Raw genomic sequence first — 27,664 nt, 5'->3', positions numbered from 1 at the left:
ACACAATTGCAACTTTTCAACTATCCCTTGGAAACTACAAAAGCACCATCTAAGTTACAATTACCCTTGGCTGAGAATCACCGTCTTAAGGTATAGAAGCTTTCAAACAGCACATCATTATTCATACGTCTCCACTTCTTCACAACAATTGCAACCAGACAAGCTAATTACGGTCATTAAACCCTAATAATATACCTTTTCTTCCTTAATTATAAAGAGATGTGCTCATGTGTCTCATCTGTCACTCTTCTTTTTCTAAATAAACAATTCAGTGAGGAGAACAGAAGAGGCTTTCACTGCTTAAAACTCTCAGCATATATTGCAGCTATCATTATTGTCTGTTTGATTTACAGAGCAGCACTTCAAGTGTCTAACTTCTGAAATTGTTTCAATGACAAATTTCAAGCCCGATTTGAAAATGGCACTGTGTTGTATCACTGCTTCTCATCTTTTTTATTATGTTTTTCTGAGAGTATTTTTCCAGATCTGTCACACTTGACTCTGTCGTCATCAATAATGTGCCAATGTCAGGGAAGCTAAATCATAAAAAGGATAGCTAAGACATACAGTATTCTTCACTTCTTTTGTGATTCGGCTCCTCGGGGATGCTTCTGCACAATATGAGATAAGCGCCTCCTCCTGGCAGTTATTACACCTGGCAGACTGCTTCCTGAGGCACACATCCTTCAGTTCTTGTTTATCCGATCAGCCTTATCTCAACGTAGCCATTGCCACAAAATATCCAGCCAGCAGTAGGATTCCATCAGGCTCAATGCACACTGCTGAAGATGTTAATGTTAAACATGAGCAAACTACAAATGTAAAATGAGTCAAATAGCACTAAGCAAAATGGTGACATTCAGTGTGTTGCTTCTTCTTCTTTCTTTCTTTCTTTCTTTCTTTTTTTTTATCATAAAACTCCCTAAAACTGGAAGCAATACTAATACATGAACAGCATTTCATCCTGGTTCAGACATTACAGTTTACCCAGTTAGGACAAACCTGGGTTTGTTTGATGAATGACTAGATGTTACTGTGAGTCACAGATTACTAAACTGGTGTTATAATGAATTTGACATTTTAGTCATCATTTAGAAACTGCAGAAAGATGAAGGCACTTTTGAAGGTTTCCATGGTACCAGAGGATTACTGGCTTTTTACTGTTATTTAACAAAGAAAATGTCTTAAATGTTAAATATTTAAATGTGCGCTGTCTGCCCTGCTGACAACCTGTGGTCAAAATTTCCTGAATTCTCCAACTGAGTTTGGAAGGGAAAAAGAAGCAAATAACAGGTTGTGTGCTTGCTCAAAAAGATCTGTGCAGCTATGTCTTTTTTTTTTTTTTTAATCAACCAACACTTAATATATACACACTAAAACCACTTTATGTCCTTATCACACACACTTTATGTGTGTGTGTGTATATATATATATATATATATATATATATATATATATATATATATATATATAGATATATATATATATATATATAGATATAGATATAGATATATAGATATAGATATAGATACACACACACACACACACACACACATATTGGTGTACTACTTGTGGTCAAAACTTCCTGAATTTCCTGTATATATTATCACATCCTCTTCCTTTACAAAAACAGAATAATTAGTGTGTTGTGCAGACTTTGTTAGTAAAGTAACTTCGAGCTTGGTTTGTTTATAAGTGTGAAGCTCAATGTGAAGCAGTGGACCACTAGTAGTTATTTTTTCTTTTTTTCATTTACAGTGGAGTAACATATTTTTTAAACTGCTTTTTAGTCTTCTTCTTCTTCTTTGAAGTTGTTCCCATCCTATCCCTAATGTCCTCCTCTGTTACACCAATCATCTACATGTCTTCTTTTACCACTTCCATGAATCTCTGTGCTTATCTTCTTTTCCTCCTGCCTGGCAGCTCCATATACAATGTCCTTTGTTCAATATATAACCACCATCCCTCCACTCCACATGTCCAGAGTACCCCAACCTTGCCTCTCCAACTTTGTCTCCAAATCACTCAACTTGAGCTGTTTGCAGGTTGCTCCGAGAAAAAGTGAACCTTATTTTACCTCTATCACATGAAAGTCTCTTATGGGCTCCTCCCTCTAGTTTTTGAGCCACACTTCTATTTTTAAATGCTCTGTGTGCTGATAAATTCAAGGAGGAAACGCGCTGTCAAAGAAAGATTTGCACAAGGGTTGATGGAGAGGAGCTGTGGATGCCTCGGGCTCAGCGGTCTGAAATGTTGTGCTTTGTAGATTGTAAGGAGATTGAAAGTGGGTGCCTTGCCAATGTATATGCATTAGAGAGAGTCTGAAGTACTGACAATCTTAGAATTATGGTGAGCCCCATGTATGGATTGAGAGAAGGGGAAAAAAGAAAGAAAAAAGAATCAATCAGTTTATTATATAATATATTGTAAAATTATATGCAGATTATACAGTTAGCTATAATTTCTGCATATGTATATTTTAATGTATTGGTTAAAAATCACAACAACAACAAAAAAGATAAAAAAACAAAAAAACAAAAAAAACCCTTAAGTCTAAAACATAAAAGTTTATCTCTGTAAGCTACACTGATTCCAATGATTAGGGGACTATTCTAGCTGTAGGGTACACTTTGGACAGGTTGTTGCTAATAAGAATAAACAAATATCCACGTGTTTTGTCTTATTATTAATCGCCACACACCTAAATCCTACTTGCTACAACCTTTCAGTGCCTGTAGGGGCACCAGAGCTAATGGACTCGATGTTTGCGCTCGCTTGCATCAGAGCAGAAAAAGAAGCAAAGGGCGGCCTTCAGCGATATCCCACATTTAGCCAAGTTCTTTTAGCTATAACGAAAAATCACTTTCCCTCCCTTTAGATAGCCGATGTAAGGTTTGTGCGGAATAAAGACTCATTCATGTAAGTGTGAACGACAGCTACTTCTTATCCATTTCTTTGATATTTATTGTGTGTTAGCTACAGCTAAACAGCTACACCTCGCTATTGTTTGCGTTGAGGAACTAGTTTAACTTAGGCATGCCTATGCTTTGTTAGGTTCAGTCTACTTCCTAGAAACTTAGGCGAGTAGCGTCGTGTTTTTGGTAACGTCCGCGTATTTCTGCATACATAGAAGACGTGTGTTGTATCACTTCGGTATATTTTGGAACAGTATGAAAATTGCTAATATTTGCTAGCCGATGGTGATGGCTGGTGAGAACTGGACGGTCCCTGGCCGCGGGTAACACACGTGCGCTAACTGTTATGCGCCCATTATCGGACATATTCACGAAGCGCTTTCCCTCCTCTCCTGTAAAACTTTGTTGAAATAAATGTATTCTCCACACAGTGCTGTCTTCATATAGAGGAGAGTGCTTAGTGGCTAGAAAGAAAAAAAAAAGCGTGTCTAAACACAAAAGCACTGCAATAATAAAGTTAATTTCGGTCCGACTGTTAAGTTAATGGAACATAACTTAGCTTTAGACGGTTATACTAGTCTAAAGCTAGTATAACCGTCCGCATGACTCGGTAGCAGCCCATATTCTCTTCCGATTAGCAACCACAATTAAGAAGTGCCTTTGAAAATGTTTAGAAATGACAGGGGATATCATGTTATTTATGACCATCCAGGGTTGACTGCTTCATTTACCGGGTTTATGCGCCGTGGCCGCAGTACTGTCAGAAGGTGATAAATGCTCGAAGACTTGTGCACATTGTTTAGCACACAGTGTGCACTTTGTGTTGATGAATTTCGTGACAAACCCAAAAATATTTACATGAGGCAATGAGCTATCCGATGATGGAGCGCTTGATTCCAGATGCTAAGTTTAAATGGGTCCTAACGGCTCTGCTTATTGTCAAACTCTTCAGGTGTGTAGGTTTTGTAGCTTTCTATGGCTTCTACATTATACTAACCCGTATCTGCTCTGTTGTTACTGTTATTACCTCGCAAGCTAACAAAATGTTTAGCGTCACTTTCCGGAACTAAAAGCATGTCGTCATTACTAAATGCGGAAGCTAGAAATAATGGAAGGCAAGCGGCAAAGAAGCCCCTGATAAGTTGAAATCATATACTGACGGTTAACACTGAGCAAAGGAGCTTTTTAGTTAGTACAATCTGTCCGTGTCCAGTCAATGATGAGAAGTAATTTTTTATTTATTTCGTTTTCACCTGTCATTTTAAAATGACTCTACTGAATCTTCTGATTCTGATACAATTTCAGGTGCTGACTGAGGGAAAGGGACAAAACACGCAGACATGTCTGGAGCGTGTCTGGACAGAAGGACCCGCTGGCAGGAGATTCAAAAGGGCCTCCAGTTCATCCAGTAAGTGTCCCTGGTTTGTTTCTTTTTCTTCAGTGTGTGACTGTTTTCCTGAGCCATTTATTAGTTAGTCTTGGTCAGCTTTGGCAACTATTTTGATAATCTGATAATCATCTTATTGGTTTGTTTACATACAAAAAATTAGGGTCTGTGAAAGTGTGGTTTTTCATTCTATTATGGTTTTGCATGTGATGTCATGTGCATATTGCTCAAGAGCTGTCCGCCTCATTAGATGTGATAACCGGTAGAGATCACATCCAATAACTTGTGTATATATATATATTTTTTCATATTTATATTACTGCCTCTTCTTCATCTGCTTCCTACACCATTACTCTCTCCTGCTCATTGCTCTCATCCTCTTTCTCCCCACTCCTGAACTGACGTTAGTTGCCATACTTAAAAGTAAACATAGGGTTCTAGCATAATAATGTTTAGTAGGTTATTCACTTACTTGACGTGTCAGGATTGCTACACATCTAAAATGGCCGAAACGTTCATGTCACATGGGAAGCGATCACGTGTCTGCAAAACCACAATCTCTCATTTATGTTTTAAGATTCGTACATTAAAATTTTCATCATCTTTCTCTTCATCCGCCTCCTCCCTCGTCTCCACCTTATCGACTTCCTCCTCACTTCAAGCCTTGATGTGAGGAGGAAATCTCTTGATTTCAAATTAGGGATCTAACAAAAGAAAACTCTATATAATGTTTATTTATAATGAGTGTTGTCACAGTAAGTTATTGTCACTAGCTGTCATCAGACTTGCAGCCCTTCTGTCTCTGGACAGCTAACGATAGATGGCTGTAAGCTAATGTTATGCCAGTGTCCTAAAACACTCTGACTTTCACTCACATTTTGATTACATTGTCAGACCGTATGAGAGTTTATTTGCTAAGTTTACGAGTCATTAACAACATTACACCCACTTCAAAGAAAATTTGAGTAATGAGCTGTGCTTACTTAGGTTCAGGAGATCCTCAACAACTCTCCTCAGTATTGTGGTCAGAGGTGAGGTTCATTGACTCATTACTCCAGGTTAAGGCAGAAACAGTGGGAGAAACATGCTGGTACAAAAGCTCAAAATTCATAGGCAAAAGGAATCAGTGACAATAATAGTTTATATCCTTGTATCAGAATATTAGATTACTTGGGTATTCAAACAAGTTACTTTTGAATTTTTACATATACATACATATTTTTAACATCAGTTTGACTCACTTTTTCCTTCTTTGAATTTGGGTATCATTGACATTAACATATATAGTGATGCCACGATACCAAAACATTTAGTAGTCAGTACTCAATAGAATCGCATGATTCTCAATACTCAAACAAAATGATCCTCTTATGTAGTTAAACAAAATATGTATTAAAAAGTTGTTGTAAAACATGGAGTCAGATCTTTTATTTAAAATGCATGCATGTTGTGTTGACAGAATACAGACTGAAATGTTAGGATGTTTGCAGAATAGCCTACTAATATTACAGCTACGTTACATCAGCATTAGGGCTGCAACTAAAGGTTAGTAATACAAATTAAATTGCTAGTAGGATTTAAACAAAAGTTAATGTGCAAATAGGAAATTAAAAACGGCTTCTGTCCATAAGTTAGGGTTTAAATTAAATCAAAAAGATTTTCTTTCCAGCTCATGAATTCACGATTGCAGTGAACATGCTCTGGAGTGACGCTTGCTCTTATCTTTGAGATGATGTTCCCAGATGCTGATAACCATCCTAAAGATGCTCTCTGTCATTACTTCAGCCATTTGAGAGGTGCAAAGCCTGGAAACTCATCTTAATACTAGTAAAACAGAATTAGAAAAAACTGTTACTTATCAGAAATGTAGTTATATATCATAGTTTCTCAGATGGCGTAGTGTTCAATGTCAATTAAACTAAATAATTATTGACATGATCCAACCTACAGATTAACTACCTAAAGATAGGTGAAAGACTATTCAGAAGAAATGTTAATGTGTGAGGGGGGGGACTTAAGTTTGTAGCTACTTCTGTTTAATTGTTTCCTCTTGCGTATCACTCATTGGCTAACAAAATTTACATAGTGTTCGCTTAGCAAGCATCATGCTGAGAAGTTTTCCGACAGGTAAGCTAACATAAACATTACTGTAAAAACCTAAACATTATCGTACAAACATTAACATAAATGAGACATCAATGCAATGCACCAACTTAACGCCCTAAATCTGATCATTCAGAGTTGACATCACAGCTCCATTGTGTCGTGGAAGGTTTGGTTTATTTGAACACTGCTTTTTAAGAGTGAACCATTATCCCTTTGTCAGCCACCCTTGAGTGCAAAGTACTCTCATAGCTGAATCTGCCTTTCTTGAGTTGGAGCAGAGCTGCACTACTTGCCATCTTCCAAGTGTAGTTTTTGCTGTCCCATTTGTATTTTTCCCTGTGCTTGTGGGCTTTGTTTCTAGTATTCTACTTCAGCATGTTTGGCTAGATTAGAACACTTATATCCTTCTTCAGTTTCAGAAGAATGGCCACCTCTGTGCATACATCGCCTGTGGATGTTGGTATGGAATCATAAGTAGTATTGATTCTGGTGACATCCCTGACGTCCCCCCTACAGTGTAATCCTGTCACACAATATAAATACATTTCTTGAGGTTTTAAGCATGTAGCACATGGCTTCTTCATATGATATTACACTATTTTTTTTTTTTTTTTTTTTTTTTTTTTAAAACACTATTTTGCTCTTCACTCTACTCTGAGCCCCTCCCAGATGGCCAAACTCCTCACCCTATCTATAAGGGAGAGGCCAGCCACCTTTTGGAGAAAGCTGATTTTTAACGCTCGGATCTGCGATACCGTTCTTTCAGTCACTAAAGTTCATGACTGTAGGTGAAAGTAAGCACGTCAACCAGTAAATCGAGAGTTTTTGCTTTTACACTCAGCTCTCTCTTTACCACAATGGACCGGTACAGTGTCTCTCCCCCCCCCTTTAAGAGTAACTAACAGTCCACCACAATCTCATTGGGTTGTTAATATCAGTTGGAGGTAAGAGAGACAGCCGATTACTGGTATTACTTCAGTTTTGTTTCTAGCTTCGTATTCAAGCATCAGGCAGAATTCCTTTATGACCACATGTTGTTTTAGAGCTGAGCAAAGCAGTTTAGCTTTTCATTTCATCTAATCCACCAAGGGCATTTTGTTTTAAAACAAAAGTGATACTTAAAATACTATGGTGAATGCCGTCACTGTGATGTAGTCTGTGTGTGTAAAGTTGACAAAGATGAATGAAATAGGTCTGCCACTTAGATTTTTTTTCACACCGAATCATTAAATACTTAATTGTTCAAAAACATGGCAACGAGCAAAGTGGTATTTTGTTGTATGCAGAGGAGCTCATCATGCCTTGGTTGAAAGGACTGCCTAGAATATATCGCCCTCCTACTCCACTGTTTAAAAGAAGAAATGCAACTCTACATACCAGGCAGCAGCTGTAGTGGAAAACAGCCTTTGAGAAAAAAAAGACAAACTTTTCCATGATAGCATTTAATGGCACAATGGAACCTTTTAGTGTAGCAATTTATCCAGCTAGTTTAACATTGCATCAAATAATTGATGACTGTTGATGATATTAAGCTTGATAATGACTGTAGGTCTGTGTTGACATCTAAATGAAATGTAGGTTTGTGAACTGCTTGTGACATAAACCACACCCTGATTAGAATCGTAATACAATTTTACTTCCTGGCAGTCACTACTATTTAGTATAACTTAACAATACAGTCAGAACCAAACCAGTAGATGATGATGATGATGATGATGATAATAATAATAATAATGGATTGCATTTATATAGCGCTTTTCGGGACCCCTCAAAGCGCTTTACAATTCCACTATTCATTCACTCTCACATTCATACACTGGTGAAGGCAAGCTACAGTTGTAGCCACAGCTGCCCTGGGGCAGACTGACAGAGGCAAGGCTGCCATATCACGCCATCGGCCCCTCTGGCCAACACCAGTAGGCGGTAGGTGAAGTGTCTTGCCCAAGGGCACAACGTCCGAGACTGTCCGAGCCGGGGCTCGAACCGGCAACCTTCCGATTACAAAATGGATGGTTTGGTTTCAATACAGTTTTTAGGATGTTTTACTTTAAAAAAAAGGGTAAAAAAGATCAGCGTAATTAATGTAATTTACAGTTTCTCACACACATACATAATTTATTTAATGGCTGGCACTTTGTAATTTCATTTTTATTTCTTTCTTCTAGATCAACCCTTCCATTTCCTGGGAGTCAGGAGCAGTATGAGGTAAGCAGTGTAAATTTGAATGTACGGTGACCCAGTTCCATCAAAATTTGAGTTAAACAAATTTGACGTTATTTTAATTTATTGGGTAAAAAAATAAAAGGCAACATGTAATTTCCTGCATCTGTGTAAAGACGTATTACTATATTACTGGACTTTGTATGTTTTGTTTTATTTGTATGTTTTAAATTTTCCAGGTGTTCATAAAGGACCTTGTGTGGAATCTGTTTGGAGAAGGAAACGACGTGTTTAGGGAAGGAGAATGGACAAAATCCATCGAGATGTTTACTGAAGCACTGAATATAGCAGATTATGCTGAATCAGAAGATATCTGTGTTCAAACAGGTTTACTAGAAAAGCTGTATGCAAATCGAGCTGCGGCATACCTAAATATTGTTCCGGTAAGTTGTGAGCACGACATTGATCACAAGTCACTTTCAAACTTTGCTCTTAAATTTTACATATTAGTTTTGTTAGTAAAATGCATAATGGTGAGAAGGAAAACTTTAAGGATAAGATACTGTACTAAAATTTTGGATGTGAAAAACAAGCTACCTTATTGTTTGGTCTGTTTGTGCTGTTGGCAAAGTGATTTACTTAATCATATTGAGATAATACAGTTAAATATAGTTACTGCCCTTTTTTTTTTTTTTTTTTTTTTTTTTTTTTTTTTGTTGCTCCCCTGCTCTGCTGTGTAATTGTTATTGTAGTCTGTTGGTAGATGGTTGCTATGACACATGTCATGCACTATTCAATTTTTTGTGGATGGGAAGATGTTGTGAAATTAAAATGACAGAATGTTTTAATAAGGTTTCTTAGGTGCATAAATGCTAGAATTGGGTCATTTTAACCCAGTGGTATGTGGTTGCTAGGCAGCATGATAATGTCATTATTTGCCATGTAAATAAGAAACTTAATGGGTTTAAGATTTATCTGTGTGCCAAATTTGGTTGCTCAACTGATTGCCAGAGCAATTTGGTAGTGAAGGAATACAAACAGTGTGTTCAGATTGAATTCAGTTTGAATTCAGACTGCATTGACAGGAGAAAGTTTCCTCTGTAAGTAAGATGGACACATTCCAGGGGCTCAGCACAGTCTAAATGCAGTCCAGAAAGTGTAGCAATGTCTCTCTGGAGCACATCATACTACACTCACCATATTCCTTCTGGAACTTAATCACTGCTCTGAGCTCATCCATGATATTGTCCAGGGTCCTCGCATTCCTCGTGATGATAGCTGTACAGACGGTTTATATTTCCCCCTGTTTAACCCTGTGCTTAGCTCCTCTGAAAACATGTGGGTTTTTTTTTTTTTTTTCTTTTTTTCATATCTCTTCTTGAATGTGGGGTGTTTAACTTTGATAACCAGGTCGATTTATGCCAGATATATATTTTTGGTCTTTATAAAAACACATCCAAGAGTTCTGTTCTGTACTGGTGAAGCTGACACTAGATTGATTCGATTTTGGACAGTGATTTAATAACACGTGCTGCTTTTAACTTTGATTTAAATTGTTACCAACACTCTGCATTTAGAAAAAATAAAATATATATAAAATGTCACATTTTAGGAAATATGCTCATTTGCTTTCTTTCTTTGTGAGTGTAATACCTCTCAAGTCTAAATACAGATAGCAACTGCTTAGCACAAAGACAAAGAATCTTAAGAAATGGCTAGTCTTGCTCTAAGATATTAAATTATAGTGTATGTCATGTATTAAATCCATTTCAAACTAGTTGAAAACATATAACAATACACCAGAAAGGTGTAGGTTTCATTCATCAAAATGTAACTTAGTAATGGGAGAGACTGGGTTCCAGTAAATCAAACTGGTGGAAAATCAACCCTACTTTCCTGTTAGTGTGTTTGCCTGTATTGAGTCATGTTACATGGCAGTAAAAGCACTCTGTTGTCTTCAGGGAGGAAAAACAACACACCACACCCTTACCTGAGTCAACTCACTGAACGTGTAATGTCAATTTAGGTCACAGGAAACTTTTGTTTTGTGCACACAGACCATGCCTCAGTATTCTTACTATGTAACATGTTTTTTTTCCATAGGGACTCTATGACCAAGCACTAGAAGACTGTGAAAAGGCTCTCCGGTTGAATGAGGGCAACTACAGAGCTCTGTACAGAAAAGCAAGAGCCTTGAAAGAGTTGGGGCGACATCAAGAGGCCTATGAGGCTGTTGCCAAATGCTCTCTAGCAGTGCCTCAGGTAAGGAGGCCCAATCACCACACCTTTTTTTTTGTCATGGACAAGTTAGCTAGTAATTCTCATACTGGATATATATAGAGGATACACCAAATGACTGCTTTAGCAAATGAGCGGGACTTAAGAAAGTTTCATAGACTGATATACCCTGGTCTTCAGTGTAATTAGCAATCGGTTTTGCTTTCTGCCATCTTAATTTACTGATTTCTCTTCCTTTCGTACAAATAGTGCTCAAATCTCAGCTCAGGAGAAGTTTTAAATTACCAAATGTTGCCAAATCACTCAACCCCCACTGGTCGTGGCAGATGGCCGCCCCTCCCTGAGCCTGGTTCTGCTGGAGGTTTCTTCCTGCTAAAAGGGAGTTTTTCCTTCCCACTGTTGCCAAAGCGCTTGCTCATAGGGGGTCATTTGATTGTTGGCGTTTTCTTTGTATTCTTGCAGGGTCTTTATCTTACAGTATAGAGCACCTTGTGGCTAATGTTGGTGCTATATAAATAAAATTGGATTCAAATGAATACTGAGTTATTCCTACTTAATGCTGTGAAATGAAAACAATACTCTGCTTTAAGTGTTACGAGTGCATAAATGCTAATAAGGCCTGACTTAGATTTCTGTGGGGAGTCTTTACAGTTTTCTTTACAACTAAACCTACATAAATGGCTGACATTGTCGCAGGTATTTATGTTTGTGCTGGTGCTTTGTGTTAATTATCTTGTGGTTGTGTCCCAGCTGAGAGAAATAAATAAAATGCTGGAACTTTATTTCCCCCTGGGTCTCCCTTCTTTCTGGGGATTTATGCTTCAGCAGGAAAAATACGCCATCTATGTCGTAACTACAAACCGCTCAAACGGCATAGCCTTACGTACGCCGCCCGAGAAATGTAGCTACATGTCAAGTTGGCACAGCCTCAAAATATTGTGATTGGCCTGTTCATCATTGTTTCCTCCTATCTGCTTTTTTGCTGCACTTTTTGAATTTATCAATGAGAGGATAACAATCATCCTCTCAATAAAAGGAATAGCAACCATAGCATCAACATAAGGATTCACAAATGTCAGCAAATTCTTGAAGGGTAATCGTGGCAATTGTCGTATACGAGGGAAATATACAAAGATGTGGAAAAGCGTGAGGGACAACAATGTTAGCCCCTGAAGGGGGAAAAACCTGACCATAACAAAGGCCTGCTTTAGACTTCCACAGGTAGACTTTGTAGAGCGCAGAGACCATAGGGTTTTTATAGGAGTTTGAGGTTACGACGTATCATTGGGGCGATCGTGGCTCAAGAGTTGGGAGTTCGCCTTGTAATCGGAAGGTTGCCGGTTCGAGCCCCGGTCGTTGTGTCCTTGGGCAAGACACCTCACCCGTTGCCTACTGGTGGTGGTCAGAGGGCGCCAGTGTCCGGCAGCCTCGCCTCTGTCAGTGCGCCCCAGGGTGGCTGTGGCTACAATGTAGCTTGCCATCACCAGTGTGTGAATGTGTGCGTGAATGGGTGGATGACTGGATATGTAAAGCGCTTTGGGGTCCTTAGGGACTATATAAATACAGGCCATTTACCATTTACCATTTATCAGAAGCATAAATCACCAGTAATTGGTCATTTTAGCCTAATGGTAGGTGGTTGCTTGGCCATATGGCCTATATGACAGAGAAGCACCTTCAGGGACAGACATACCTGTATGCCAAGTTTGTCTGCTTAACTCTTGATCGTGTAGGAGTATTTTGCAGACAGAGATTTTAAAGATTTTGTTATAGTGAGTTAGAGATTGTTTTCATAAAAGGTGTATTGTGCTGCATAAACCATATACCAGAAGTATGAACATGTGCTGTTACATTCACTGGATCTTTGTAGTAAAGGTATAAAAGTAGTAATTCTACATGTGCACTTTGAATCATCATAGATAATATAAAAAATGAAGAAAGTTTGGTCTGTAGCCAAATTTTTGTCCACCTCCACCCACACCCTTTCTTTCCCCTAACCTCTGTACGCATTCTGGTACAGAAATTTGCTTGCTTGAAGGACTGCAAATGTAACCTTGGATACAAAAAATGTCAGGAAGACTTTGTATTACAGCCATGCTTTAAGAAGCTCTGCTTTATAAAGTAGTGGTCTCAACTGCACCATGTTTCTGTCATGTATTTGTATAGAATACTATGAATGGAGGGGGGTATCTGTCAGATTTAATTTTAGATAGACTCTCCAGGTTGGTAAAATAGTGCAGTGAAAAATTTCGAGAAAAAAAAAATCTTAATTTAACATGAATAGGATGTAGGAGATTATTAATAGCTGTAAAACATAAAGAATCAAAGGCGGTAACTGTCCTGTGTTGTTTCCCCAGGACTCCAGTGTCACACAGCTGACTCAGGACCTTGCCAAAACTTTGGGGTTGAAAATCCGTAAAGCTTATGTGAGGAGTAAGGTATGGATGTATGATGACAAAGGGGACCTGTTAGGTTTTTCAGAATTTTCTTTATTTTTTTGTATATCTGCTAATTAAGCAATGACTTACAAACCCTGCTTCTGGGTCCAAGCTCCTACTGTGTTCATTAAGGCTGTTCTCTTTTTTACATGTTGCAATGCTCTGTATATTTTTTTTATTTATAAACAAACCCCTTAAAAAATTCCTGTGATTGTTGTATGCTTCTCTAGCTGTTCATTAGCACAGTTCATATGTATCACATCTTTAGGCTTAGTTTTTAAAACCCTGCGATGTAACTATTCTTCACAAAAGAATATCTCTGAGGCTCAGTAGGTGCATGACTAACCCTGTGTTGTGGATCGATCATCACAGGCATTCTCTTGACTGAAGTTTGGTCTGTTTTCAGCATCTTTTTCACTGCCACATGATTGCATCTGTCTCTGCCCAACAGGGACACTCAACTTAACGTTCATCCTCCATTCCTGTTTAGTTTTCAGTCTCCATTGATGTTCAAAGAGAGAGCAGAGCTGCACGTTTTTTGTTTTTTTTTGTTTGTTTGTTTTATTTATAAATCCCTCTGTCAGAACAAGGTGGATCAACTTTAGATGGAAACTAGCAAGCTAACTTCCTGCTGACTTTAGGTTCTGTTACACTTCAATCCTGTAAAGCCCCTTTTTCATGGATACCTGGATGTTAAACTTTATCGTAACACGTGGGAGAGCAACCACACGGAACATTTTATTGACAAGTTAGGGCAATTTTAACTCTGCGATATCAGTGTTTGTTTGAGTTTGGACCTGGAAATGATGATGATGTCAGACTTAAGGCAGCTAAAATATTTGACATAAACGTGTAATCCCTACAATCCAAAAGCTCAGGATTCAGAGTGCACTAAAAGTTAAGCTTGAGTCAGATTTTACAACTTTTGGCTTAATGTGATGCTAATCAGTTGCTTTGCTTACTGCAGTTGTCCCTGTCTGTGAGCCCACACCTGCTCTCCACACATACTCCACCTGACCACCTGTTGTTTAGACTTTCTGTTCACAATGGAATAGCCACTCAGAACAAAGTTTGCTTAAAGGAAAAGGAGCTAAAACTGCTCTGTCCAAAAAAAACCCAGCTTGGAGCATAATGGGTCCCCGGTTACGCTCAAAACAAGTAAAACCACTCTGATTCATGGAGGTGGTTTTCAATGAATTGCTGTGTTAATCGAATGATAAGGAAGTGAATTCATAAAAAGATTTTATTTATTTATTTACAGCCTGCCTTGAATGTTTTGAGAGGATCAAGTTATCAAGATGCGTCATGTGACAAGGTAAGCAACCTCAGCCACACAAAAGAAAATACGTAGCAGTAGTTTTCCAAGACACAAGGTGATCAATAACAATTTGTATTTTCCAGTTTTCTTATGGCTCAGATTCGGTTGAAAATATAGAAATTGGTAAGTTTTGGTCCTTGATAACCTTTTTATTTGCATATCAAAAGATGCCAGGACTAAAATCACTCAATCTGTCCATCCTGTTATGTGTTTTTTAGAAGTGCCTCAGTTAACCCAGGATAGCAGTGTTTTGACTCCAGGACCAGCTCCCATCCAACTTCCGGTGGCAGTGCACCTACCTCTGAATGAAGCAGTGGTGGATGAACTCCCCTCTACCAACAATATTTCATCTGTCCCCTCATCTGAACCTCCAGGCTTCGAATCTGTCGCCCTGCCTGTGTCTGCATCCACGTCCGATCCCCTCCCTGCACTCACATTCGTAAATGGGTGCCGAGCCAGTAAGCCTTACCCAATTCTTGATACTAGTCAAGATTTTGATACGGACATCATTGGGGACGACCTAGATGATCTTCTGGACCAAGCTGGCCCCGAATCTACTATGGTTAGTTAGCAGAATCCCTGGCAAATCAATAAGACAGTGAGTTTATATTTGAACAGACGTGTGACTTTCCCTAATCTCCTCTGTCAGGTTATTCCTACGGTGAAGGGGCCTCTTCCTTTACCTGCCAGTATTGCCTCAGGCAGTTCCATGTCAAGTCCATTCCTGATGCCATCGCACATCAACCCTTTTCTCCCCAGTGGTCCACATCAGTGCACTGTAACGCTGCCGCCTCTCTATCACAAATCGGGGTCAAGTGCATATTTTGGTATGGACACTTTTGACCCCATTTCACCACCACTGGACTCTCTGGATAGTCTCAGCATATCAGACTTTAAACCAGGTATGCTACTTCACCTCTTTACTTGGGCTAAGATCACTATTTTTCCATCTGTATCAGATACACAAATAAGCATTTTTTCCCCTCCTACTGTCACAGTTTCAGATTATGCTCCAAGTGGATTCCTTCCACAGGTAATTACTGTTTATCAATAATATCGAACCATCATCAGTTCAATCTTTGTTACAGGCTCATATCACATTGTTTTTCTTTGTTATTACAGATCAACAATAATCACACCCCAATGGGGATGGCTGTGGGTATGCCTGATGTAAAAGGCCTCCCCGCTGCTGTTGATTTAGCAAAGAACCCCCTAGCTGAAACGCATGAATTCAAACAAGCCTGTTCAGTGTGCTATGTCAAAACTGGTGAGGAATTGTTTTGACAGTACACTTATTTAACTGTCTGCTTTTTGTTCTGCTGTAAGCTCAAATTTGTCACCGTCTTTGAGGATGGGATGGGAAGTAGGGTTTGGTGCAACTTGTTTCATATTTTCTCTATTCACAGGGCCTGGAGTGTTGGATTACACACTTCATACGGAAGACCATAAATGCAAAAAGGATGTATTACTTGGCAGAATCAAGCATTTGCCAGACAAAACATGGAAACTCATTCGACCCAGACCAACAAAAACTCAATATGTTGGACCTTATTACATTTGCAAAGGTTAGTTAATTTATTTTTAGTGTAAATGCCTTTCTCACAACCTGTTTCATTTATTTATGTTGATTCCCCAAAGCATGGATGGGGAACTCTTGGCCTCATGGGCCGGTGTCCTGCAGGTTTTAGATGTGTCCTTGATCCAACACAGCTGATTCAAATGGCTAAATTACCTCCTCAACATGTCTTGAAGTTCTCCAGAAGCCTGGTAATGAACTAATTATTTGATTCAGGTGTGTTAACCCAGGATGATATCTAAAACCCGCAGGACACCGGCCTGGAGTTCCCCTCCTTTACACTAAATCAAAACATTAATTTACGTTTGTTTTGCCAAGAAATACCTGAATTATCAAAGCTCTTTTTGCACATTTGCATTGTTACATTGCGCTTATTTTGTTATGTTCATCTTCAGCTCCGCATTGTTATTGTTTGATAACTTTGCAAAAAAACCTTAATTATCATATAATTACCAGTTCAGCTCCTCTCCCTTTTAAGGCTACGCTGTCTTTAAACTTTCTTCTGATTGGTCGCCACTCCCAAATAGAAGTTTGGTCTGTATTTTATTTGCTCATCCACCATTTTAACTGTATACATGACATAGAAAATAAGGAAAAGCTTAATAGCCCCACTTTAAACTCGAATCATTTACCACCTTTTTACAGAGACTGAATAAGATAAGAAATCCCTCTTAGTAGGTCCCATTCCCTCTTTGCTTGTTTACACTAAAACCAACAAATGTGGCGTAATGCTGTCCCAGTGTGCGTTTTCAGAAAGCTTGCCAGCATTCTGAAATCAGAGGCATGACGTGTATTACAACAGTGTCAGTGTCTAGTGTAGCGTGTCTCCCCCCCCCCCCCCCCCCCCCCCCCCCCCCCACACACTGGCTTTCTCATGAACACAGATGTCAGTTCAGCTCTGTGACTAAGTCTGCCTCTGGCTTAAAGGAGCAACAACAATATGCCCCATTCCCTCTCTGTACCTTTCACTCAGAAAAGCAAGGCAGGAAAAAATCATGCAACAGCACTGCTATTTCCTGTTTTATTTTACCTACTTATCCCTACTGAACATGTACACATTTATCTTCAGAGGAACATCTGTAACATGTTTTATGACTGACTTTGCTTCTAGCACTCTTTGTGATAATAAAACGTGACCTTGCGTGTTGCAGAGGTGGCTGTTGGAAAAGATTGCTTGTATCCTGGCCACTGCACATTTGCATACTGCCAAGAAGAAATTGATGTTTGGACTCTGGAGCGGAAAGGATTTATTTCCAGAGAACTGCTCTTCGATCCTTTTGGGCCAAACTCCAACATCAGGTTGACTGTTCCCAAGATCTTGCAGGAGCATCATGGGATATTCATGTTTCTCTGTGGGGTGTGTATTTTGATTTAGTGTCTTATCCAAAACTAGTGTGGATGTATGCAAGGCATGACCAGTACTTCTGGTTAAGTTATATTAAAGTGCCAAATCTTCGCTTTAAAAAGATTTATATTTTCGGTTCAGTGTTTTAAAAGTAATTGGAAATACAAATTCAAGGGGGGAAAATCCTCACATTTAATATTATGCTAAATGTTTTGGTGCGAAACTGTTTTGTTTCAAATAAATGTGCTGATGCACAGATGGTGAAGTAGGATATCTATCAGTGTGCATTCATCTCATAGACTGTAGTGATAGTGTTGTAGTGCTGCTGCATGTGGCCATGTGGGGATTTGTTTGTTTTTTCCTTGTGAGTTGAGGAGAAAATCTTTGGCCTCGTTGTAAATTGATTCTTTTGCTCAAATATGTTAAATGCAGAAAACAATGCAGACATTTATGAAATGAATAAACTGGCTCATTTAACCACAGTAGTAAATATATTTTTCATTTTCATTGGAATGGAATGAGAGACACTTTTTATGCTGCTCACGTTTTATAGGTGATCAAAGTGTGTATAGCATAAGTGTGTGTATATATAGTTTATTGTCTTGTTAGTTTAATGCCTAAAACAGATATTTTATGGGAAATGTGCTGTTCTGCAGGTGTGCTTTGACCACAAACCCAGAATAATCAGCAAGACCAACAAAGATGACCCTTCAGTTTGTTCTCATCCTGTGACAAAGCATGACTTTGAGGATCATAAGTAAGTCAATCACCATTTCAGCACATGAAACCATCCTCATTTTATTTGTGACTTAAAGGATTTACTCTTACAGTGTTTAGATCTTAGAATATGAAGATATTCTGGAAATACATAAGAATTATCAGATTGCGAGTTTGATCACTCTGTTTCTTTTTGAAGGTGCCTGGTCCACATTTTGAAAGAGAATACAGTCCGGTATTCCAAAATAAGACCCTTGAGTCCCCATTGCCAGCTGGATCTTTGTCGCCACGAAGTCCGGTACGGTTGCGTGAGAGAGGATGACTGTTTCTACGCCCACAGCCTCATCGAGCTGAAGGTCTGGATGATGCAGCACGAGCTTGGTAAGACTATTCTTTGAAAATGATACAAGAACTGGGTGGTATTGCATCTGAAATGCTCCCTTTTCTTTCCCATAAAAGATTGTCATTTTAAATGCTATGTTTTTAAAAAAGAAATCAAATTACATGGATATTTGGTTTTCTGGATTACACAGGTATCACTCACGAAAACATTGTCCAAGAGGCTAATAAGTTTTGGAATGCAACAGCTTCATTGCAGGGAGCTCAGGTAAAACCAGTGTTTGTTTGTTTTTCCCTTTCTCTAGTAGGTATTTCTACATTAAACATACATAAAATAACAATAAGAAGAATTTTATTGATCCCAAAGGAAAATTCCTGTCTCTGACATATGAATTTAAGGGTTAAGTGTAAAACATTTCTGTTTTACATTTAACAATAAGGAAATGAAGAACCCGTATTTTAGACCGTTTTTTGCCCTGAATTAAAGTACAGTGGGGGAAGTAATTGTTTGATGCTCTGCTGAATTTCTTTTTTGCTCACAAAGAAATAAACAGTCTCTAATTTTTATGGTATATTCATTTTAATGGAGACAACAATTCAATCAAAACAAAAAATCGATTGCATAAATTGATTTGCGTGTCAATGAGTGAAATAAGTATTTGATACCCTACAGCCCAAACAGAATTCTGACTCCCACAGATTGGGCAAACAGCCATTTAGTCAGTTACAGATACTTGTGCTCTCACAGAGAGCCCTTTTTCACTAGTAAGTACTTGGGTCAGCTCGGCTCAACTCAACTCATTTTTAAGGGCTTTCCATTAGGTGATAGTACCTGGAACCTTTTTAGTACCTACTTGGCTGGGATTCCAAGCAATCTGAGGCAATCCGACCATGTGACCGCATGCCACTGATTGACGTCACTTGATCAGTCATGAGAGCGTCTCCTTTATGAAAATAAAAACGGCCATTTTTGAAACCCGGCAGCAAGGGAAATTGCTACAAATAAAACAACACCATGGTCCCTACATACACCAAGCAGCAGGTATGCCATCTCCATCGTTGTGGTGTTTGTGTTGCATACAAATGACGTCATAGGACTTTTCGCTACGTTGCTATAATGACCCCATGCACATTTAAGTGGTGCGCCGTTGAAATGGAAAACATCTTGAGTCAAGTAAGTACTAGTGGAAAAGGGCTATGAAATGTCTTCCATTACAACCTTTCCACCACCAAGACCAAAGGGCTGTCAGAGGATGTCACTGACAAGACTGTAGACCTGCACAAGGCTGGAAAGACCATCAACATGTACAGGCCTATCTTAAGTTTGCCAGTGAACCTCTAAGTGTCTAAGAGAAGGCGAGACGAGAACCTCTTTCTCTCAACCAGAACACTGAAGATGGGTAGTGGATGGGTCTTCCTGCATTACAGTAATCCAAAACACATTGCCAACAGACAAAGAAGTGGCTAAAGAATCATATTAAGGTCATGGAGTGGCCTAGCCAGTCTCTAGTGCTAAATCCTATAGTAAATCGGTGGGAGCTCAAGCTTTGAGTTGCCAACTGGCAGCCAAGAAGCCTAAAGGATTCAGACAGCTTCTATAGAGAGGAGTAGGCCAAAATCCCTCCTGAGATGTGTGCAAACCTGGTGACCAACTACAAGAGGCTGCAACAGGGGTTTCTCCACCAAGCTGTAAGATGCTTTGTTTGGGGATTCAGTGTTATTTTACTCAATGATATCCAAATCAGTTTATAACTTATATGTAATGTGGTTTTTATGGATTTGTGGTTGATATTCTTTCCATTAAAATGACAGTACTACAAACATGACACATTGTTCATTTCCTTGTAAGTGAGCCAACTTACTTGATCTGCTGCTGAATTTGTAATTATTTTCCCCACGCTAAGCTGTTGCCATTGTCATTAGCCTTGCAGTATATACATTCCTTTAATTCTTTTAGTTGTTTCATTGTCGCGAAGGGAAAATTTATATTTAGTCACAGATTTTAACAAGTCCTTCAAAATATAATCAGCAGCTTCCCAGTGCACTGAGAAGATTTGGACCTCCGAATCTGAAGATGATGTTTGTTTGTGGCCAGTGCTGGAGAAACGGCCAACTAAGTGAAGCTGACAAAAACAAGAAGTATTGCACAGCCAAGGCAAGACACACGTAAGTATTTGGATGTCTTTGTGTATGTGGGGGACTACAATCCATTATGTCATTATTGAGTCACGCTGTCTTTCTGTCTCAGGTGGGCAAAAGACAGGCGGGTGGTGCTTGTAAGTTCCCATGAAAGGAAAAAGTGGACAACTGTAAGACCGCTTCCAACCAAAAAACCCATTCCATCTCAATTTGAGGTATGTTTCCAGCACAGTCTTCCCATCTTATATTTGCCAGACATATAATATATTCAGATTTCGAATAATGGAGACCAAATGTTTTCTGGTCTCTGTTTAGATTTGCATGCATGTGACAGCTGGCAAGAAGTGTCAGTACATTGGGAACTGCACATTTGCTCACAGTGTGGAAGAAAGAGACCTTTGGACCTACATGAAGGAAAACAACAGTGAGTTTTGTTGAAGCGATTGGCTCTCTTAATGTGTAAAATTTAATTGGTGAATGTGATGTGGCAAACACATTATATCCCCTCATTTAGTTGGAGATATGGATCAACTTTATGAGCAATGGCTGCAGTCTCAAAGGCCTGGCTGGGGTGATGAAACTTCCACTAACTCAGTCAGAGAAAATGGGAAACAGATCCACATGCCAACTGACTACGCAGAGGAAGTGGTGAGTTGATAAGTTAGTGGATATGAAATGTAGCTCAGTGGCATCTAGTTAATATTGTGCTCAGGGATGTTTGCAGCTAGACTATTAAATTGTGGTTCTTTCCCTAATTTGCAAGTAAACTACACTACCTGGTAGTTTAATCATTCCTATTTCATTAATGTATAACAACATGGTATTTGTGTGGATGCTATTTCACCTTGTTTTTTAGATTGTCCCTAATTATTCCTGTTTCCTGGTGAGTTCTGCCTTTTAGATAAGTTAGCAGTTTTTAATCGACTAGTACACTAAAGTGTACTTGGACTGAGTGATGCATACATGCCAGAATACATTTTAACGCTGTGCATTATGTCCTGGCTCGCTTTTCGTTTTGGGCCCAGGTGTGGTGTGATAGGTAGTATGAAGGTTAACCAAGCCCAAGCGTGGACCAAAAATTGCCCAAATTAAATGGTAAAATGGCCTGTATTTATATAGCGCTTTACTAGTCCCTAAGGACCCCAAAGCGCTTTACATATCCAGTCATCCACCCATTCACACACACATTCACACACTGGTGATGGCAAGCTACATTGTAGCCACAGCCACCCTGGGGCGCACTGACAGAGACGAGGCTGCCGGACACTGGCGCCACCGGGCCCTCTGACCACCACCAGTAGGCAGCGGGTGAAGTGTCTTGCCCAAGGACACAACGACCGAGACTGTTGGAGCCGGGGCTCGAACCGGCAACCTTCCGATTACAAGGCGAACTCCCAAGATCGCCCCATTAAGTTAAGCCAAAGAGTGCATAAAGTTATGAATCTCATTGTGTTCATACATACTTGGAAGGGGTGTCTGAAAGAGAGAGTGAATGGGCGATCGAAATGGGAGCTGAAATAGTAAGAATTATACTTGGGCATAGATCCTTAAACAGAATGTGAGTTTGGGGTAGAATTGAGAGGAATAGCTATGTGGGGACTGGAGTACAAGCCTGTGCTTACTTTAAGTACACTCTTTTGCCTGGATTATATTTCCTGCGTCCGTGTGATCGCTAAAGTCTGTGTGATATAAATTAGTCATCAGACTAGACTGAGTTATGAGGATGTGGATGTCTGTATTTTTTTTGTGGCTGTGTGGATTCGTATATAAAGAATTTGCATTATAATGCACTAGCTACACATGCGCCCCAGGCAGCATACTTCAGAATTATAAGCGGAAAGTCTATTTGTGTCCTATTCAGTAGAATGTAATTGAGGCTTTGTTCAGTGGCAACATCCGTAATTATGCATCCTGAATTATGAATGTTTTATTTAATTTTTTTTTTTAACTGGAAGCAAAGCCAGTGCTGAATTTCGTTAAATGTGCCTTTTTATTTATTGGCCATGAGGTCAAAGGTCAAATCCTGTATAAGTCTATGGAAAACTATCCTTCAAGCTGACCTCTGTAAAAGGCGTTCTTGTCGAGTTCAACAAGCTCTGTCACTTGTTAAGTTTTATTGTATAGAACATTAAGTTCTTTTTGGAAATGTTGGTTATTCTAAGCATTGTGGCAATTATCCAGGGTTTCTGCTTGAATAGGTGTTAGCCAATTAGCATATGGTTTTACAATCCTATTCGGACGGCACTCGTCGCATCCAGCTTTAATTGAACAAGATGGCCAGTGTGAAAGTTTTATGTAACAGGGCTTCGCCAAATAGTGGGTGGTACCATGATTGCTAAATCCATCATTTATCCTGTCTTTCATGAAAGTGTTTTCATTAACAACAATGTTATTCTGTTCCTAGTGCTATTTATTGATGAAGCAGAAAATAGTTGGATCTAGTGTGTCTACTCTGCATATTTTTGTGAAATTTCTAAAATGTATTTATTTGTTAATTAATTAAATGGAATTGTTTCTGCAGGCTGGCAATCATTGTTGGCTCTGTGGTAAAAACTGCAACAGTGAGAAGCAGTGGCAGCAGCATATCACTTCAGAAAAACACAAAGAACGAGTTTTCAACTCTGAGGATGATCAGAATTGCTGGCAGTATCGATTTCCCACAGGCACTTTCAAAGTTTGTGAGAGGTAGGTTTATCAGAAACAACGCATACTATGTGTCTTGTTACGAGTCTGATTGTTTTCGATGGTTGACATTTGCTGTCACTCTTTGGCAGGTTCCTCAAAGGCACGTGCACAGAGGATGACTTGTGTAAGCTGGCTCACGGGGAGCAGGAACTAAAAGAATGGAGGGAGCGCAGGGAATTCCTTTTGATGAAACTTGCCAAAGCCACAAAAGACCATCTTATAGCACCAAATGACAATGACTTTGGAAAATACAGTTTTCTGCTTAAAGACATTAAATAATGACGTGATCACAATATTCATGCACACTTGCAAATGATGCAGTATTCAGTCTCGAATCAGGTCATCTTTGAGGGCCTCTGACGTGCACAGGAAATAGCCTGATCACAGCATGATTTTAAAGGAGGGCATACAGGACAGGCCCCCTGAATGATGGCTGTTTGCTCTGATCAGAATTACAGGAGTGTTATCATTAAAAGCAAATACTGAGTGTTAAAACACTTTCCAGAAGCTTTGCAGTGCACCATTCTGTCATACCTGAAAATGGTGGGGAGGGAGGAAGCACGAGTAAACCTTGATCAGAGTCATGTTCAGATTCTTACAGTTGACCTAAACAAATTTTTTTTCCCCCACAAACAGTTTGTATATGTTAATGACCTTTTACTGTTTTAAGTATCAATTACTTAAATAAAGAGTTGAGTTGACATTCTTTTATTTTAATCAGTAAGCATAGGTCATCTTCACTTTCCATTTATCTAATAGTGTTACCAATGTAATGGGCACCACACCAAATAAAGCTCCTTTTTTAATCTGTTTTGAAATGGCTTTTATTTAAGCATACACATGCCCAATTCCAGTAACTAAATACAGAAAAGGTGTCCATCTCACTGTAATCATTATGAAAGCAGTTTCATACATTGTTGATTGTTGTATTGTCTTATAATGGTCCATATATTACAAGCCTGTATGTTACAGGTAACATTGTTAGAGTTGAACTAAAATCATTTACATTAAACACAAGTTCAGAGCAATCCTCAGTGATGGCTTTATACACAATGGGGAGTTTTGAACTCTCATGTCAATACTGATGCAGTGTTTTAATAAAGACCTGATGCATTATTGAAAAGTTATTTGACCATGTTTACTTAACAAAGGTATTCTGAAAAAGAGTCAAAACCTCAAAACGGTACTAGTACAATGAAGATAGGTTTTTTTTTTTTGTTTTTTGTTTTTTTTGGTCAAGGTTAAGTTATCCATCTAACAGCTCCAGTGACAACTTTGGATTAGGAGCCACACACCAGTTTTCTTAATCACTTGACCTCCATCAAACAAGTCCAGCAGAAAGGAAAGTCATCTTTTAAGTCTGCTGAGGTAACATTTGACACTTCAGTAGTATGTAGCAAGCTACAGGAGGAGGAGCACTTCAGCCCAGCATTCAAGCCAGCACCTGCTGCAGGTCATCCACCTCAAGCTTCCACATCCGTCTGTGAAGTGCAGCAAGCTCCGAGAGGTCTGCCATCTTCACTGCACGGATGGCTGGTTCTGGTGAGATCGCCTGAATGATGCCCATCACCATGACATATTTCCCTGTAAGAACAGCAGCAAGTGGTGAACTGTTGACCGACAGTGGTTGGAGAGATAAATCTGCCAGCTTGCTGCTACAGATTTTAGGATTAATGCTCTCCTTTCAGCCTAACAAGCTGTGCACTGATGAAAATATTCACATTAACCAGGATTCTCATGAATTCAATAACAGGCCACTAATATCTAGAGTGAAAATGATCTCATTTAAAAATTGTTGTTCAACTACAGCTTTTGAACTTGCAGTGTGTTAAAACCGTATTAGAATTTTAAAATACAGGTCTGAGTTCATTAACAATAGTAGTTCTACTTTTTATTTGTAATTAAAAAAGAGTCTATCCTGTTGATTTTTTTCTTCTATTAAGATACTTCATAATAACTCCTAGAATGTAATGTCATTTTGTGTTTGATTCTGTCACTAGATAAAAATGCAGTAAATGGGGACAAAGCTATATTTTTCTCTAACCAAACAGAATATACGTCCCCTTTCTAATTGGTCCCAATAATAATGACTAAGCAACAAAAGCAGTTTCTTTTCACTTACCGGTATATATGCCTAATAGCCAATAATTGTTCTCGGGGGGGGTGTAATTAAATTTTAGCTTCTGTGTGGATTGAAACAGAATCTAGCTTGGGTCTGGGTCAGTTACCTTGGGACAAGCACGGTTTCCCTTTGGGGATGTTGTTAACACCCTGAACAATGAAAGTCCCCGTCTCATCCATCAACAGCACGGTGTCTCTGTCCTGCTGGACTTCCAGCACAGTCCCCTGCATCCACACCAGCGAGACAGGCAAAGAGCGTCCCCTGCCCAGTCTAATTACACAGCCGGCCCCGCTATCAGCGGTGCCCCAGTTCCCTGCCGCCCTCAGCTGTCCCGACAGCACTTTAACAGGCGGGGGACGTGTCCTTTCCACGTCTGTCTTCTCTACTTTGGACATCACTGACAGACTGCTGCTGGCGTCAAGCGACGGACAACTTGCGACAGCGTTTTCATTTCCCGCCTCCCCACGACCGGAAGTCGTGGCAGCACTCTTTTCCGGCAATAAAACACGTCCTCGCCTGATTTCTTCAGAGTAAAAGCATCAAAACTGAACTTCAATCACAGGCAGGTGAATAGGAGGCAGCATATGATAGAGGGGAAATTCACAGATAAAACACATTTAATTAGTGTAACTGTCATTTCCGTATTGTTTGTAAGCATCACAGGGGGGATCTCTGGGCATCAGGTCCATTTGTGAATGTTACAAAGTTTTAGTCTGCTGTGATAAAGAGCTAAAACCTTGTATAGAAATCAGCCTGGCAAACTGTGATAATGAATGAAATGTACAGTAGTGTATGTTTACAATCCGACAATCCTGAAGCTATATTAAAAAAAAACCATGTTTTTTAAAATGGACAAAATAGAAAGTGTCTCCATTGGTATTTTTGTTTTTCTTTTAAATACTGATAGCCATTTAAGAAAGAAAGTGTACTTTATTGGTCCCCGTGGGGAAAATCCCTCTCTGCATTTAACCCATTCACTCAGTGAAGCAGTGGGCAGCCACTGGGCGCCTGGGGAGCAGTGTGTAGGGACGGTACCTTGCTCAGGGGTACCTCAGGGTAGCTGTTCAGGGGAATCGAACCCCCGACCTTCCGATCATGGGGCCACCACTCTACCTACTGAGCTATCCCTGCCCTTATAATTTATGCAAGATTGCTGCAAAATATGGCTTTAAAACAATTTGTTAAACTGAATTTGTGTTTGATTTCTTCAGTTTATGCATCTTCGTTATAATGGTTGTGATACTTTAATCAAAAATAATAAAGAAGGGAAACCAAGAAAAAAAAATGTACATCTGAGTCCAAGGAGCAGCTCATTTTGTTATTTAAATCTGATGCATACTCCATTGATGCATAGGAATAGCTCTAACTGCAGCATAATATTCACTAAAGCCACATGGGAGGGGGGTCTCAACAACTGCTTTAGTTGCATATTATAGGGGTGAGTGATGCTGATTAATATTACTGTGGAAAAACACTGCTTGAATAAACAAAATGAAAAACCACAAATTAATACTAATTAAACATACCAACAACTGCTGTTGTTCAGCTCCTAAAAATACAGAGCTGTTTATTAATCTGCCAAAAAGTGTTGAAGACTAATGAACACTACATAATGCCACTCTGGACATGACAATAATCATGACAAATGAGTTTATTACTAGAATTTATGCAACTCACCTCCGCTATGACAAGACTAATAAGTCATTTTGAGAAAGTTGCATAATGTGGTTTATAGATTCAGCTTCACTTCCACCCCTCATCGTGTAACTTTTCCTTGAAAATTAAGGGTTAGGAAGTCTGAACATTTCAAGTCCATAATAAAACTTTTTGTTGGCTGTTTAATACAAGGCAAGCACTTCACATCACTGCAGGGCTAATAACAGAGCAAAATCCTGGAGGAAAACATGCTGCGGTCTGCAAAAAAGCTGCTACTCTGGAGATTTGTTTGTCTGCAAGACAATGACCCACAACAAGAAAGCCAAAACTGCACAGGATTGACTTTAAAGGTTCTGCAGTGGCATATTCCAGACCTCAATCTAATTCACAATTTGTGGCAGGACATGAAAATTGCTGCTTGTTCACAGCCTCTATTCCACTAGACAGCACGAGCAGTTTTTTGCCAAGAGAATTGGAAAGAACTGCATCTGTTCTTAAGTGTAAAACTTGGAAAAATAAAATA

At 39.2% G+C, this 27,664-nt stretch overlaps 2 protein-coding genes across 7 annotated transcripts; one reads left to right on the top strand and one right to left on the bottom strand.

Annotated features, from left to right (window-relative positions):
* The first annotated feature begins 2,763 nt into the window (after nucleotides 1–2,763).
* Nucleotides 2,764–24,174, top strand: zc3h7a (zinc finger CCCH-type containing 7A). 6 transcript variants are annotated; one of them, XM_086289670.1, is made up of 23 exons: nucleotides 2,764–2,919; nucleotides 4,221–4,323; nucleotides 8,574–8,613; nucleotides 8,808–9,011; nucleotides 10,672–10,830; nucleotides 13,164–13,244; nucleotides 14,506–14,559; nucleotides 14,646–14,685; nucleotides 14,781–15,124; nucleotides 15,212–15,464; nucleotides 15,561–15,595; nucleotides 15,685–15,829; nucleotides 15,969–16,127; nucleotides 17,290–17,495; nucleotides 18,140–18,240; nucleotides 18,400–18,581; nucleotides 18,734–18,807; nucleotides 20,572–20,705; nucleotides 20,788–20,893; nucleotides 20,994–21,102; nucleotides 21,193–21,326; nucleotides 23,200–23,363; nucleotides 23,453–24,174. In XM_086289670.1, the coding sequence occupies exons 2-23, from the start codon at nucleotides 4,256–4,258 to the stop codon at nucleotides 23,640–23,642; spliced, it is 2,982 nt and encodes a 993-aa protein (XP_086145796.1). In that variant the 5' UTR covers nucleotides 2,764–2,919; nucleotides 4,221–4,255; the 3' UTR covers nucleotides 23,643–24,174. The 6 variants fall into 6 exon arrangements, with proteins under 6 accessions (XP_086145796.1, XP_086145790.1, XP_086145793.1 ...); XM_086289664.1 differs by having other exon boundaries at nucleotides 20,569–20,705; XM_086289667.1 differs by lacking the exon at nucleotides 2,764–2,919 and adding an exon at nucleotides 3,546–3,682 and having other exon boundaries at nucleotides 20,569–20,705.
* Nucleotides 24,050–25,968, bottom strand: rmi2 (RecQ mediated genome instability 2). Its single transcript, XM_086289671.1, has 2 exons — nucleotides 25,592–25,968; nucleotides 24,050–24,947 (listed from the first exon to the last, which is right to left on the bottom strand). Exons 1-2 carry the CDS (start codon nucleotides 25,878–25,880, stop codon nucleotides 24,796–24,798), a joined length of 441 nt encoding a protein of 146 aa, XP_086145797.1. The 5' UTR covers nucleotides 25,881–25,968; the 3' UTR covers nucleotides 24,050–24,795.
* Nucleotides 25,969–27,664: the final 1,696 nt, after the last annotated feature.

Source organism: Aulonocara sp. 'chitande type north' Nkhata Bay, linkage group LG4, assembly GCF_057382095.1.
Source record: "Aulonocara sp. 'chitande type north' Nkhata Bay isolate Kocher_YH1m ecotype deep benthic linkage group LG4, A_spYH_male_GT1.1, whole genome shotgun sequence".
Classification (NCBI taxonomy): domain Eukaryota; kingdom Metazoa; phylum Chordata; class Actinopteri; order Cichliformes; family Cichlidae; genus Aulonocara; species Aulonocara sp. 'chitande type north' Nkhata Bay.
Note: the sequence above shows the minus strand (reverse complement) of the source record. Positions and strands in the feature narration are given on the sequence as shown.